Source organism: Pristis pectinata, chromosome 9 (genome assembly GCF_009764475.1).
Source record: "Pristis pectinata isolate sPriPec2 chromosome 9, sPriPec2.1.pri, whole genome shotgun sequence".
In the NCBI taxonomy this organism is placed as follows: Eukaryota; Metazoa; Chordata; class Chondrichthyes; order Rhinopristiformes; family Pristidae; genus Pristis; species Pristis pectinata.
In genome coordinates, this window is record NC_067413.1 from 60,924,047 (window position 1) to 60,937,433 (window position 13,387).

Below are 13,387 nucleotides of genomic sequence, written 5' to 3' on the forward strand. Positions count from 1 at the left end.
TTTTCAAATCTTCAAGGTCTTTTGTTGCTCTTCCTGATTAAATAACCAGTTACGTAGCCAAGTATCAGAACAAAGCCAACCAGTGATCATCTTCCTTAGAGAAGAATGGAAAAGGAAGCAAGTTCATTTAGGGGTCAAGCTGCCTAAAAGATGCCACATGTAGGAGGTACAATTTCATTAATATGATTCAATAATCCAAAAAATGAACAAGACAGTTCAGCATCATGATGACAGCCTGCCTGTCTAATGATTGACTGATGACATGACTGACAGCCTGAATGCCTAATAAAACTTAGAAGGATGGGGTTTTTTCTTAGCTCCTGATAACCTTGTAAATTAATACCCTAACGGAGAGAATGGTTCAAACTGTTCTAGCAGTGGGAACTCAATCAATGTTTTCTGCAATAACCTTGTTGTACTCTTACATCCGCAAGAGATTCCAAATGCTTCAAAGGCAACAAATTAATTTTGAATGTTAATCGCAGATTTGGTTGATAAACACCCAAGTATATTCCACCAAATGATGTACAACGCGTTTGCCCAATTGTTGGTGATTCATAATATGTAAATAGATCAAACTTAAGAAAACCTGAATGGCTTCTGTAAATGTTTTATGAGTAAAAAACTGAGTTGTTGCAACTATTTTGTTTCTTGACAGCAAGTAAAATGATGCTGCTCTCTTGCATTTTTGCCCCCTCAGCTCATTTTCCCCACCTACATGACTCATGGGCAGATTAAACCCTTTGTTAGTTAAGTTTTTGGAAGAATAATTGGTAAAAGCACTTTGTTGGATTTAAAGTTAAACATGTGAAAGTGAATATTTCAATAGGTAATTTTTTCCAATTGATTTAGTTAAGTAAAACACTCACCTTGCTGAGCTAACTCTTGTCCCCAGATCCTCTTTTCAGCTCGAAGGCCATCAATTACAGACTCCTGTGCAGTTAGCTGTGAAATCATTCTAGATTTTTCTTGCTTAAGTAGTTCAATCTGAACTGTTTTTCTCTTATCTTCTTCAGCTGTATGTTCAAATGCTCGGATCCGGCTCTATATCACAATTGAGGAGAATTTCAAATATTAAATTGTTTACTAAAATCTTTATAAGCAATTTCTGCAGTTCTCTCAGTGAAACACTTTTTCTGCCGCTCTTCTACTGAAATTACATAAACTGAAGTAGATAGGTCATCCTACATGGAAGTCCACATCCCATGTCACTTTCAAAAAACTATGAAAAAGATTCCACACAGCTTATTTTGCCAATCTGCAATAGCTATGTATGAAACTGAAATGCAGAGTGATACTTTACCACATACAAGTGATGATCATTGCAATTTTGCCTGAATTACAAGAGCATGTGCTCCAGATATAACACAACTTGATAATGTTCAATTGTGCAAAGTGTTTAATAACCATATTTGCCTGCCTTAACTGAATATAACAGAGTTCTATTATATCCATTTGTATTTCAACAAAATAATGATCAAATTTTTAACTGTTTAAAATTGAATACTTTATCAATTGTAATAAGACACTACAGTGCACAACAAAAACTAAGTACAAAGATCAAAATTAAGGCTTTTGAACAGCAGTGGCTGAATTGCTATATGTTGTGAACTACAGAAAATTAATGATAATCTTTCATGATTCACATTTGCATTCTTGACCCAATTTCAGAAATCAGTGGGCTTCTTACCAACAACAAAAAATTCAACCCAATGCCAAGATAAGTGTAATTATTCTCAGATAGATCAGTTCATGAGGGTGCATCTTGGTGCACTGGCAACTTGGAGAATGTCCTTTTGTTTAGATCACAGGCCAAAACTGTTAGGTGTTGGCCAAAACCATACTGGCTAGCAAACTAAAGAAAGAAAGCATGTGTCTAATTTCCAGTATAGATTAAACTATTATGATAGTGATTTTCAAATGCCTTTGAAGTTTCATCCTCAAAATTTCAATTCTGGCAATAGCATTCAGTGGATTTCATATCAGCTTTACATTTTTAAGGGAATAACTGCTTCTTTCTTAGGCATTGCTACTGTACTATTATGCTGGTCAGTGGAAGAATGAAATATTATACAGGTTTGTGAATGGCAATTAGAAAGTCTACACAAAAAGAAAATGTATACAAAAAAAGTTAAAAGTCATATGACTATTGTACCATCTGAAACATCGTAAGGAACAAATGCTCTTTGTGAAGATGATTTACTTGCACTTTAATTTTTCAAGTTGTACACTGAGTTACAAGCTATATTCAAAGCATGAACCTCTTATGTACTCAACCCCTTATCCTAACTCTACCTGCAAGTGTTTCTCAGACAACCAGAAGCACCAGACCGAAGTGCGGAAGAAAATGAAGATGACACATACCAATTGATTTGAAATCCACAACCATAAAGTTAGATTTTGACAATGCACTGTGTAGAAATCAGGTAGCGGTGGGAGGTTATTAGGTGTTAGAGGCTAACAGTAAGGACAGGGGGAAAGGGTAGTAAGAATTCCTATGTACCAGAGGTCAAGGTTGATTGAAATAACTCAATGAGGCACCCTACAAAAGAAAATTGTTGAGGATGCACAATTTTTGGCAGGCTGGTCACAGAATGTTTGAATGAAGGTGTCCAGCACCCAGAGCTTCACACAGAGCCTACAACCTATCTATACCAGCATGGAAGTGATGGAGAACTCTACCAGCGCTCTTGTGGACCTAGACTATCAATATGGTACAATAATAAACTAAAAAGCTAAAATATATCTATATTAGCTGTATAAATTAGTCTATAGTAGATTAAAAAGCTCCTGCTGACCTCTTCTACACAAGTATTTCTCTCTTAATATTCTGATAGAAGTTGCATTTATGATTAAGAATTGCCATTAAAATGCTTTAACCTTAATCAAATCTGTGAAATTTCTTCCCTTTTAAAAATAAAGGTTTTTAAAATTGATAAATTCAGAAGAATACCAAACCAGTTTAATGGTTTAAATTGTTGCAGATAACTCGCCTTTTACAAAAAAAAATGAAAATCAAAAATTGCAGATATTAGAAATCTGAGACAAATACAGAAATTGTCGGACTTTGACGGTCAGCAGATCATGCAGCATCTGTGGAAAGAACCTGAAATGTTAACTTTGTTTCTCTTTCCAAAACTGGGTTTGGTTGAAATTAATGGATTTACATTTGTTCGATATGCTTTCTTTACAATATGCTATATATTTTTCAGGGCCTGGAGTACTCATTTTTCATCATGTGTTCCTCCTCAGAACTCTTATTTTACGGGGAGCTATCAATCTGTTGAAAGTAGTTTATAATATGGATGTTGAGTTACAGATTGACAGTTTAACTACATCAGTAATTAGGAATGTGGTTTCCATATATTTTTTTAGGAAACCCATTTTAACTAATATTTCTTTCCAAAAACTTAGCTTTCTGACACATACAGTACAGGTTGTCCTTGCGTAATGAATGGATTCCATTTTTACAGACATCCATATGTTGATCTTGTCCATGTCAGAATATACACAAAAAAAATCACTCAATATAATAACCATAACTCCACAATATTGGCATCAAAAGCACATTAGAGTGAAAAGAAAGAACAGTTACTAAAAGTGAAGAGAGAGGAAACTAGTTCTGCTGTTCGCAGGAATGAAGATACGTAGAACTTTTGAAATTAATAATATTATGGGAACTCATTCATATGTACGGGGTGTCCGTAAGTTGGACTTCGTAACCTGTAAATACAATCAGGCACTTCAATACATTCCCTTACAACATATTAATGTCATTAATGTTTCATCCTTAAACACTGCATCGGCAGAATGGTTGAGGGGTTGTTACTCAGAGTCCATTACACAGGGCCCAGTCCCTCAGCATCCAATGGCAGCAGGACCTTAGACTATGGTCCTTCCTCACAGGGCCTTTGTGATGGCTGCACCAAGCTTCAGTGTGTCCCTCAACACATTCCCCTGCAACTTGGAATGTGTCAGTAGCATTTAGTTGCAGACATCTCCTAGCAAGGAAGGCCAACAAGTTTCAGGCAAATGAGAGGAAAATAGAGGGATATGGGCATTCTGTAGGTAGGAGGGATTAGCTATGTTGGCACAACATTGTGGGCCGAAGTGCCTGTTCTGTGCTGTACTGTTCTATGTTCTTAAATCAAAATGCATCTTTCACTTTGTTGATCTTCCCACAAAAGTAAATGTTTATCCTTGTGTGTCCCCAAGTAAAGCCCATAGAGTACAGATCCATGTTACACAGCTACTTGGGATGAACCTTGGCAAAGGCCATTGCATCTCTTCCCAGATCTTCTTGGCAAACACAGTCCACATCGAGGTGGATGACCATCTCATCTGCACCAGAGCTATCTGAGCAATCCTCCCATTTTAACAAAATGGTTCACCCATACAACTCAATACTTAAAGGAGCAGAGATAGCAGTCCTTTCTTTTCACACCTGCAACCCACCCAAGGGTTATAACACCCACTGAATTAGTATTCAGTGCTGTCAAACTATTGCTGTCACTGCTGCATAAACTATTGACTAAGGTTACAATGTAGCTGCTTAAACTGGACGATTCAGGTTTTTACAAAAACTATACAGAATCTACGAAACCAGGATAAAAGTAATCAACACATTTTGTACGTTATGCTCAATTTGCACAATTCTGACCTTTTGGAATTTCAGATTCTCTACGTGAAAAATATGCAATCCATAAAAAAAACCTGTGTTTTTCACATCAAATATGCCATATTATTTCAAGAAAAAAGAATACTTCTGTATTAGGTGCTGCGTTCCTCATAGATCAGTTTCTACTTTTCTAGAACTTTGTTTTGCATAACATAAACAGAAAACACTAGAAATACTCAGCAAGCCAGGCTGCAAAGTTAACATTCTCATCTCACAGCTGTGGCCTAACCTTTCCAGTATTTTCTGTTTTTATATTTCCAGCATCTGCAGTTTTTTTGTTTTAAATTCACCTTTTTCTCGTACTTTTGAAGTCTGCAATTAAGTAGGGCCTGGTGAGATGGCATATGGAATAATGTGTACAGATCTTGTCTCCCACCCAGGGAAGTATACACTCAGAGGGAATACAATGAAGGTTCACCAGATTGATTACTGGAATGGAATTAATGCAGGTTAAGCAGACCAAACCCATACTCAAGAGCTTAGAAGAATGAGAGATGATCTCATTAAACTTACAAATTTCTTACAGGCTAGATGCAGGGATGATGCTTCCCATCTGGGATGTCTAGAACCAGGACTCACAGTTATTCAGGACTGAGATGAAAAGAAATTCCTTTATGCAGAGGGGAGTGAATCCTCGGAATGCCCTCTTCACAAGTGTAGGAAGATCAGTGACTGAGCAGAGTCTAGATATCAATAGATTTTTAGATATTAAAGGAATCATGGTATATGGGGATAGGAGATAAAAGTAGCAAAGGTAAAAGGTCAGCAATTTTACCAAATGGCTGAACAGGTGCTAGGAGTTGAAAGGCCTACCTGCTTTTACACTTTCCACATGCACTGTAGTGATATATGTCATAATTTTTTGCACTAAATTCTCAATTTGCTCTGTTAACTGTACAGGTGACCCCTGCATTATGACTATTCATCTACAAATCACTACTCAAAATTTTGAGATACAGAATAAAATTCGCTCTCGTGGGATTTATGTGGGAAAGGAGACAAGTTTACTTTGGAGGAACAAAAGACTGCAGATGCTGGAATCTTACCTGCCTGCCTGTCACCTTACACCCCTCCTCAGTCCACCAATCGCCTCGGAATCCTTTCACGCCACTCATCTTCTCCTCTCCATACTGGCCATCTTGCCTCTCCACTCTCAGTCCTGATGCAGGGTTTAGACCTAAACCGTTGACAATTTCTTTCCTTCCACAGTTTCTGTATGACCTGCTGAGTTCCTCAGCAGATTGTTTGTTGCACAGAATTTACTTTTTTCAACTTGCATTTTCCAGGAGTGAAATGCACCCCCTAAAAAAAACTGTATTGCTCAATTCAAATAAAAGTGCAAAAATATTCATCAACAGCTCACGTTAAGATTTTAGATCAACATAACTGACTCAACCTTGCATCTATTAAAATTAAGAGAAATGCACATTACAAATGAAAAGCCCGGATTTTGGAGTTGTAACATCAGTGAAACTATTTATGTTCACTGTTACTGGATAATGGAACCAGCAGCAATTTCTTAAGTATGTATGTGCAGTTAAACATGGAAATGTAATAGTTGTCATCAACGATTCCATGTTTCTCCACAGGCAATACCATTTTACAATCATCCCCAGCGTAATCATGGCGAATCAGTGAATTGACAATAGCTTGAGGCATTTATAAACTATTCTAGCCGTGAAATCCTGCAACATTGTTATGCTTGGTTGTGTAGGCTGGGAGTTTTTAAATTGTACATTAGGTCATAATTACTAGTGCTCCAAAAATAACTGAAGTTTATATTAATAATACACACACACAGTATATATATTACAATCTTTATTTCACACAATCAATATGGTAAGCATTTTAGTGCAAGAATTTTTCAGCTGCACATCCAGCTGCCTTACAATATCTTATGCTGAATACCTGGGATCCACTTGACCCAATGCCTGGCAATAACCAATAGTTAAAAATTGAGTACTGCAGATTACTAGATCTATGTGGGCAGCTTTCTCCGAAATCAATGTTGAATGACAACTTTGTTACCTTCTACAAAATCCAGACACTGGATATCTATTCTAAAATTGAAGGCATTTTGATTAATAAAACATGTAAAATATGTAGTTTAATCCAGCCTTAAATTGATCAATTTAGAATGCAGGTTGCCGCAGTAATTCAAATATGACAGACTGAGAAATTCTGAATGTTTCCAAATATGCCTCAATAAAACAAAACTTCAATCTTGAGAACTTAAGTAGAAGACAGAAAATAGTTACAATGCTTTATACACAGAATTTAGTTAGTATGTGAAAAAAATCAGTTAACTTATGAGGTACATCAGAACTAGTAATTTAAGAAAATCTTTTTTACATTTCAATAGCGATTGAGCTGTTCTGCATTACCAATATGTTACGGAGGGGACATGAATAACATATTTACTATGTCATCATATAAAAATGGAACAAACGAGAACAGAGAACAAGATACTAACAGTGCAAAAACATTTCAATTTCATTATTTTCATTATCTACTGAATATGTCAAACTATTCATAGTCCACTTTACCTTTAGTTCCAAAATTGTTTCCTGTTTGGATTTTGCCAACTCTGCTATCTTCACTTTCTGTTCTTTCACCATGGTGGTCAATTCCTGAACCAATGTCCCCAATTGCTTTTCCTTCTGCTGTGACTGAGCCAGTGCCCATTTATTGTTTGCTAGCTCTGCAGTCACATGATCAAATCCACTCTTTACCTGTATTCAAAAAAAATTACAGACTAAACATGATGCAAATCAAGGTAGCATTAATTGTTCTTCCAGCCAAACATTTTGTTCAAAATTATTTACCCTTGAAGTCAATGCAGAAATGCTAAATATTTTGTATTGCATACCATCATTTTTTTTTCCCAAGTCATCTGAAGTCTCAAGAGAATGTAGCCTGATTACCGAGATTTAAACTTCTATTGGATCACATTAAGCTGATATATTTGAGTTCATTTTTGCATATTAATTATTATACAAGAGCTTCTTATAACATAGATTCCTTAGATTAAAATCAATTTCCTTCACATGTTACGACAAAGGTCTGCCACAGCAGGGCTCCTCAGTGACAATTTGCAAAAAAATCTAAACTCTAAGCAAGCAAAGAGAATTAGGTTCAGTTGTATTAGAAGATGAAATATTGATCCTGATTTAAAAACAAATTACTATCCCTTTTCCAGCACTAAACTTAATCTTGAGCAACAAAAAAGGCATTAGGTATGCAAAAGATAAGTGGAAAGATTCTGAAGGGGCTTTACAGGGTAGATGCTGAGAGGCTGACTCCCTTTGTAGGATAAGTAAGCACGAGAGGACACATTTTCTAAATTAGGTGTTGCCTATTTATGAGTTAGAATTTCTTCTCTCAGAAGATCTCTAACTCAGGCAGGTGCAGAGGATGAGTCAGTGAATATATTCAAGGCTGAGACAGAGATTTTTGGAATATAGAGTCAAAGCTTATAGGGAACTGGCAACAGAGTGAAGTTAAGGTGAAGATCAGATCAGCCAAGTCCTTACTGAATGGCAGAGAGGAGGCCTGAGGCACCACATAGTCAATGCCTGCTCCACCTAATAATGTTTTTATAAAAATTATTTCAAAGTAAACTATAGAATACAGGCTCAAATTACTAAAAGTTAAGATTAACATCAGAAAGTTTTCCATACAGAGAGATGTACATTTGGTATGGACTTTAAGTATCAAGGCAAAAACCACAATAATTTAACAAAGAAATATCAGATGCTCAAATGAGGAGATTGCAGGAAATAGACCGCACAGCCTCCCTCATTCATGACCCTGTAATATAAAACATATATGCATTTTAAATATCAAAATGTTTCAAATGCTGAGTTTTCTTTGCTTAAATATTCAAGACGTTATTCACTTTCCACAAGCACAGGAGCTCCTTTGGCATCGAGGTGTTTTTTGTTAAAAAAAACTTCTCACTAGAAAAGCATCACTTAAGCATGGCAAAATCAAAGGTTGGGTGTTAAGAATTTAATGTAATACACAAGGCAGTTTTTTTCTCAGCTTAAACTTTAATTAGCTCAGAAGACCCAGTTAGTGCCATATGCCTTCCCTTCTTCTTTTACCTCTCAATGGGTTTCTGTTTGAATTATTTATCCACTATCTTTTTAAGTAGAGATTATTATTAACTTTACTTTTCTTTTTATATCTAATATCTGCATAAAATAACCCCAACTCCTCCCTCTGTGACTTTAAAATTCTCTCCTTAATTGACTAAATCCTCAACCTACAGAAATAACTATTCTTAATTTGCCTCTTCACAAAACTTTAGGTAGCAGATCTTCCACTGTGCCAGCATTGCTGATCGTGTGTGTCCTGGACCATACCATTTCTTCCAATGTGGTCCAGAGCACAAGGTTCCAACAGAACAGTCAGAACGTGGTGTAGCACAAGTGCCCAGTTTTCTTGGCAGATTTGCTGCACAGCTGGTCACACCTCACTTAAGAGGCTAACTGGCCATCAATGTGGTCACCGTTATTTAACATTCGGGAATGTCTTTAACATTTAAAAAGCACTCAGACATATTAAGAAAAGTTCCAAAACTAAGCATGCACACACACACAAAAACATTTTAATGAAACCTCACTTGCAGCTGATTTCTCCCATTTATTATGATGTTTACTATATTTGCACAAGTTAATCTGGCTTGATTTCTGCAAGTGAATTTTTCATCCTCCTTATTTCTTATGGCATACGAGGCAGCCATTTGGTACACTGAGTCTATGCCAACTCTCAGTTAACATTCCCATCAGCTGCACAATCCCACACTCCCACTTATTTTCCAGTAACTATGCTCTCAGATGCCCATCAACACCCCACCCCTGGAATCTCCTGTCACCCACCTACACTGGGGGCAATTTACAGAAGCCAATTAATCTATTGACATGTATTTGGGATGTGGGAGAAAACCAGAGCACTTGGGAGAAACTCATGCAATCGCAGGGAGAACATGCAAACTAGACACAGGCAATACCCAAAGTCAGGATTGAGCCTGGATCACTAGAGCTATGCGGCAGCAGATTCAACTGTTGCACCACTGTTCCATCTGAACTAGGAAATTGATGCTATGCTGTAAAAATTGGTGCAACAAAAGTGTCCTGCACCAAGTGCTCCACTGAGCAGAAGGCTACCCTGCAGTATCATCTCTGGATTAGCTCAATATGAACTTATCCACTGGTAGATCCACATGGATCTCAGCAGAGGATTGGCTCCAACAATTTTGAACATCTCACTGGTTTTCGTTTTAATCTTTTATAGAAGCCTGGTGTGCTCAAATTGGCTGCTGTTTTCTGCATTACAAATGACTACACTTTAAAAGTAATTTATTGGTTATAAAGGACTTCAAGAAAGTCTACAAAAATCTAAATTGTTTCTTTTTGATAACTTAGTTCTTCCCACCTTTAACTACTTTTTACATCTTTGTACTTTGGAATACTTGTTTATACTCTAATTTTTGCCAGCTCTGATGAGAGGTCATAGAGGTGAAACATTGCTTTTCTCTATAGGTTTTACCTGAAAAGAGTAATATAACAGGAGGATATGAGAATTTTCTGCTTTCATACCAAAAATCTATACAAAATTTGAATTGTCTGTCCATTTTGCTAAAATCTAGATATGTTTTTAAACTGGTCACTTTGTTTTCTCAAATTTGTTAATATTTGAACCCATTAGTCTACTTGTCTAACCATTTTAATGTTTATTAACATACTCCTGTATATAATTGTTGAGTCTGTTTTCAATTATTTAAAGTGCAGCTTAAATTATGCATATTAAATATTTATCCAGTGGTTATAAAGAAAGGGACAAGTCAGCTAATTTCTATATTTAACTTTGTTGGCTGAAATGAGCTCTAACAACTTAATATGTTACTGTAAACTGCCCTTAGTGTGTGGATGAGTGATGAAATCTGGGGAGAAATTACGACAATACGGGGAGAATAAAATGGGTTATGGTAGGATAGTGTAGATGGTTGGCATGGACTTGATGGGTCAAAGGGCTATTTTCCATGCTATTATTTCTCTATGACTCTATGTGTTAACCATCTTTAAATGTTACAGTGGTAGCTGTCAAAGAGAACAGCAAATTTTAATTTAACAAATTCTTATAGGCTCAAGATGAATTTATGTAAAAATATAATTATGCCCATTAAATTACCTCTTTAAACCGATTTGCTTCAATAATAAGAGCCATCCGAAATTCATCCTCCAAAGTATCATACTGTTGATTAGATAGATCAATTTTTTCTTGATATCCTTTCAATTCCTGAGCATGTCTTTCTTCTACTTTTGCTACTTCTCGAGACACAGCATCTTGAAATTCTGGCCCATTTAAAGTAACTCTGGATTCTACTTCTTTCCTATGGAATAAAAGCATTGTCACTTTATAATGCTAATAAAGGAGCATATTTTGAAACTAGTTTAATCTAAAATAAAACAATATATACTGTAATATATTATATAAAAATGTTTACTAAACAAAACAGGATTGCAAGACAAATTAGAAGCAAGGGGTGAATTATATTTTGTATTATTTTACAGGAGCGAGAGCGGGAAGCAGTTTGTACATCAAGTCTCGTTGTTTAGCTAATTGGGCAGCAGCAGCCAATAAAGAGAAGGTAAGCTCAAGTGGAGCACACATTATAGGAGTGGCTCAGTGTAAGACTGGGACCTTGAGGCTTTGGCTCAAGAGGTTTCGGCATGAAGAGGCAGAGTAAGTGAGCGGAAGCTAAGATGAGGTTCTCCTAAGTTCTCTTCTTTTCTTTGTTATTGCACAGTTAGAACAGTAGGAATAGCAGTCAGGGCAGTGGTATGCTCCTCTTGCAGGAGGTGGGAAGTCAGGGAGTCCTCCAGTGTCACTGATGACTACACCTGTGAGAAGTATATCCGGCTGCAGCTCCTTACAGATCGTGTTAGGGAACTGGAGTTGGATAAACTCCAGATCATTCAGGAAACTGAGGTGACAGATAGGAGCTACCAGGAGGCCATCACACCTAGATTGCAGGATGCAGGTAGCTGGGTGACCATCAGGAAAGGGAATAGGCAGTCAGTGCAGGGTACCCCTTTGGCTGTTCCCCTCAATAACAAGTATATTGTTTTGGATACTGTTGGGGGGGGGCAGGAAAGACCTACTAGGGGAAAGCCACAGCAGCCAAGTCTCTGGCACTGACTCTGTGGCTCAGAGAGAGTGGGGGGAAAACGAGGAGTGCGGTAGTGATAGGGGATTCACTGGTTAGGGGATCAGATAGGAGATTCTGTGGACAAGAACGAGACTCCCAGATATAATGTTGCCTCCCAGGTGCCAGGGTCAGGGACGTCTCAGGTCGAGTCCACAGCATTCTTAAGAGGGATAGTGAGTAGCCAGAAGTCGTGGTACATATTGGTACCAATGGCATAGATAGGAAAAGGGATGAGATCCTGAAGAGAGAATATAGGAAGTTAGGAAGGAAGCTAAAAAGCAGGACCTCAAGGGTGGTAATCTCTGGATTGCTGCCCTTGCCACATGCGAGTGAAGGTAAGAATAGGAAGATATGGCAGACGAATGTGTGGCTGAAGAGTTGGTACGGGGGCAGGGTTTCAGATTTGTGGATCACTGGGATCTCTTCTGGGGAAGGTACGACCTATACAAAAGGGATGGGTTACAGCTGAATTTGTAGGCAGGTTTGCTAGAGCTGTTGGGGAGGGTTTAAACTAGGTTGGCAGGGGGATAGGAACCAGTGTTAGGTCAGATGATGGAGCAGTTGGTGTAAAGGTAGATGCAATGGGCAGAGAGATTACAAGGAAGGATAGGCAGAGGATAAGGTATAGACACAGTCAGTTGGATGGGTTTAGATGTGTTTACTTAATGTGAGTAGTAGTAAAATAAGGGTGACAAGCCTAGAGCATGGATCAGTACGTGGAATTACGATGTCGCAGCCATTACAGAGATTTGGCCGTCGCAGGATTGGCTGCTTGATGTTCAGATGTTTCAAAAGGGAAAGTGAGGGAGGTAAAAGTGGTGGGGAAGTGGCAATGTTAATGAGGGATAGTATTACAGCTGCAGAAAGGGAGGACATCATGGATGGATCGTCTACTGAGTCAGTGTGGGTGAAAGTCAGAAACAGGAAGGGAACGATCACTCTATTGGAAGTATTCTATAGGCCCCCCAAAAGCCACCAGGACACTGAGGAGCAGATAAGTAGGCAGGTTTTGGAAAAGTGCAAAAATAACAGGGTTGTTGTCATGGGAGACTTCAACTTCCCTAATATTGATTGGCACCTCCTTAGTGCAAAAGGTTTAGATGTTGCAGAATTTGTTAGCTGTGTCCAGGAAGGATTCCTGGCACAATACGTAGACAGGTCGACTAGAGGAGAGGCCATACTGGATCTAAGACTATGCAATGAACCTGGTCAGGTAACAGACCTCTCGGTGGGTGTGCATTTCAGAGATAGTGACCACAACTCCATGACCTTTAGCATAACCGTGGACAGGGATAGGAGCAGACGATATGGGAAAGTTTTTTTAAATTCAGGGAGGGCTAATTATGACAGTGTTAGGCAGAAACTTGGGAGTGTAAATTGGGAACATATGTTCTCAGGGAAATGCAGAGAAGAAATGTGGAGGCCGTTTAGGGAACACTTGCATGGGGTTCTGAATAGGTTTGTCCCACTGAGACAGAGAAAGGATGGTAGGG

At 37.9% G+C, this 13,387-nt stretch overlaps 1 protein-coding gene across 5 annotated transcripts in view; it reads right to left on the bottom strand.

The window, feature by feature from the left end:
* lrrcc1 (leucine rich repeat and coiled-coil centrosomal protein 1) overlaps window positions 1–13,387 on the bottom strand; it is a 98,624-nt gene that overhangs the window by 25,327 nt on the left and 59,910 nt on the right. For all 5 annotated transcript variants that reach the window (XR_007956896.1, XM_052023198.1, XM_052023195.1 and 2 more), the window contains exons 13-15: window positions 10,874–11,075; window positions 7,225–7,410; window positions 870–1,044 (exon numbers count right to left, since the gene is read on the bottom strand). Coding sequence is in view for 4 of the 5 variants with exons in the window: in XM_052023198.1 (XP_051879158.1) it covers window positions 870–1,044; window positions 7,225–7,410; window positions 10,874–11,075 (563 nt within the window). In the remaining variant the exon portion in view is untranslated. The remainder of the gene's footprint in view (window positions 1–869; window positions 1,045–7,224; window positions 7,411–10,873; window positions 11,076–13,387) is intronic.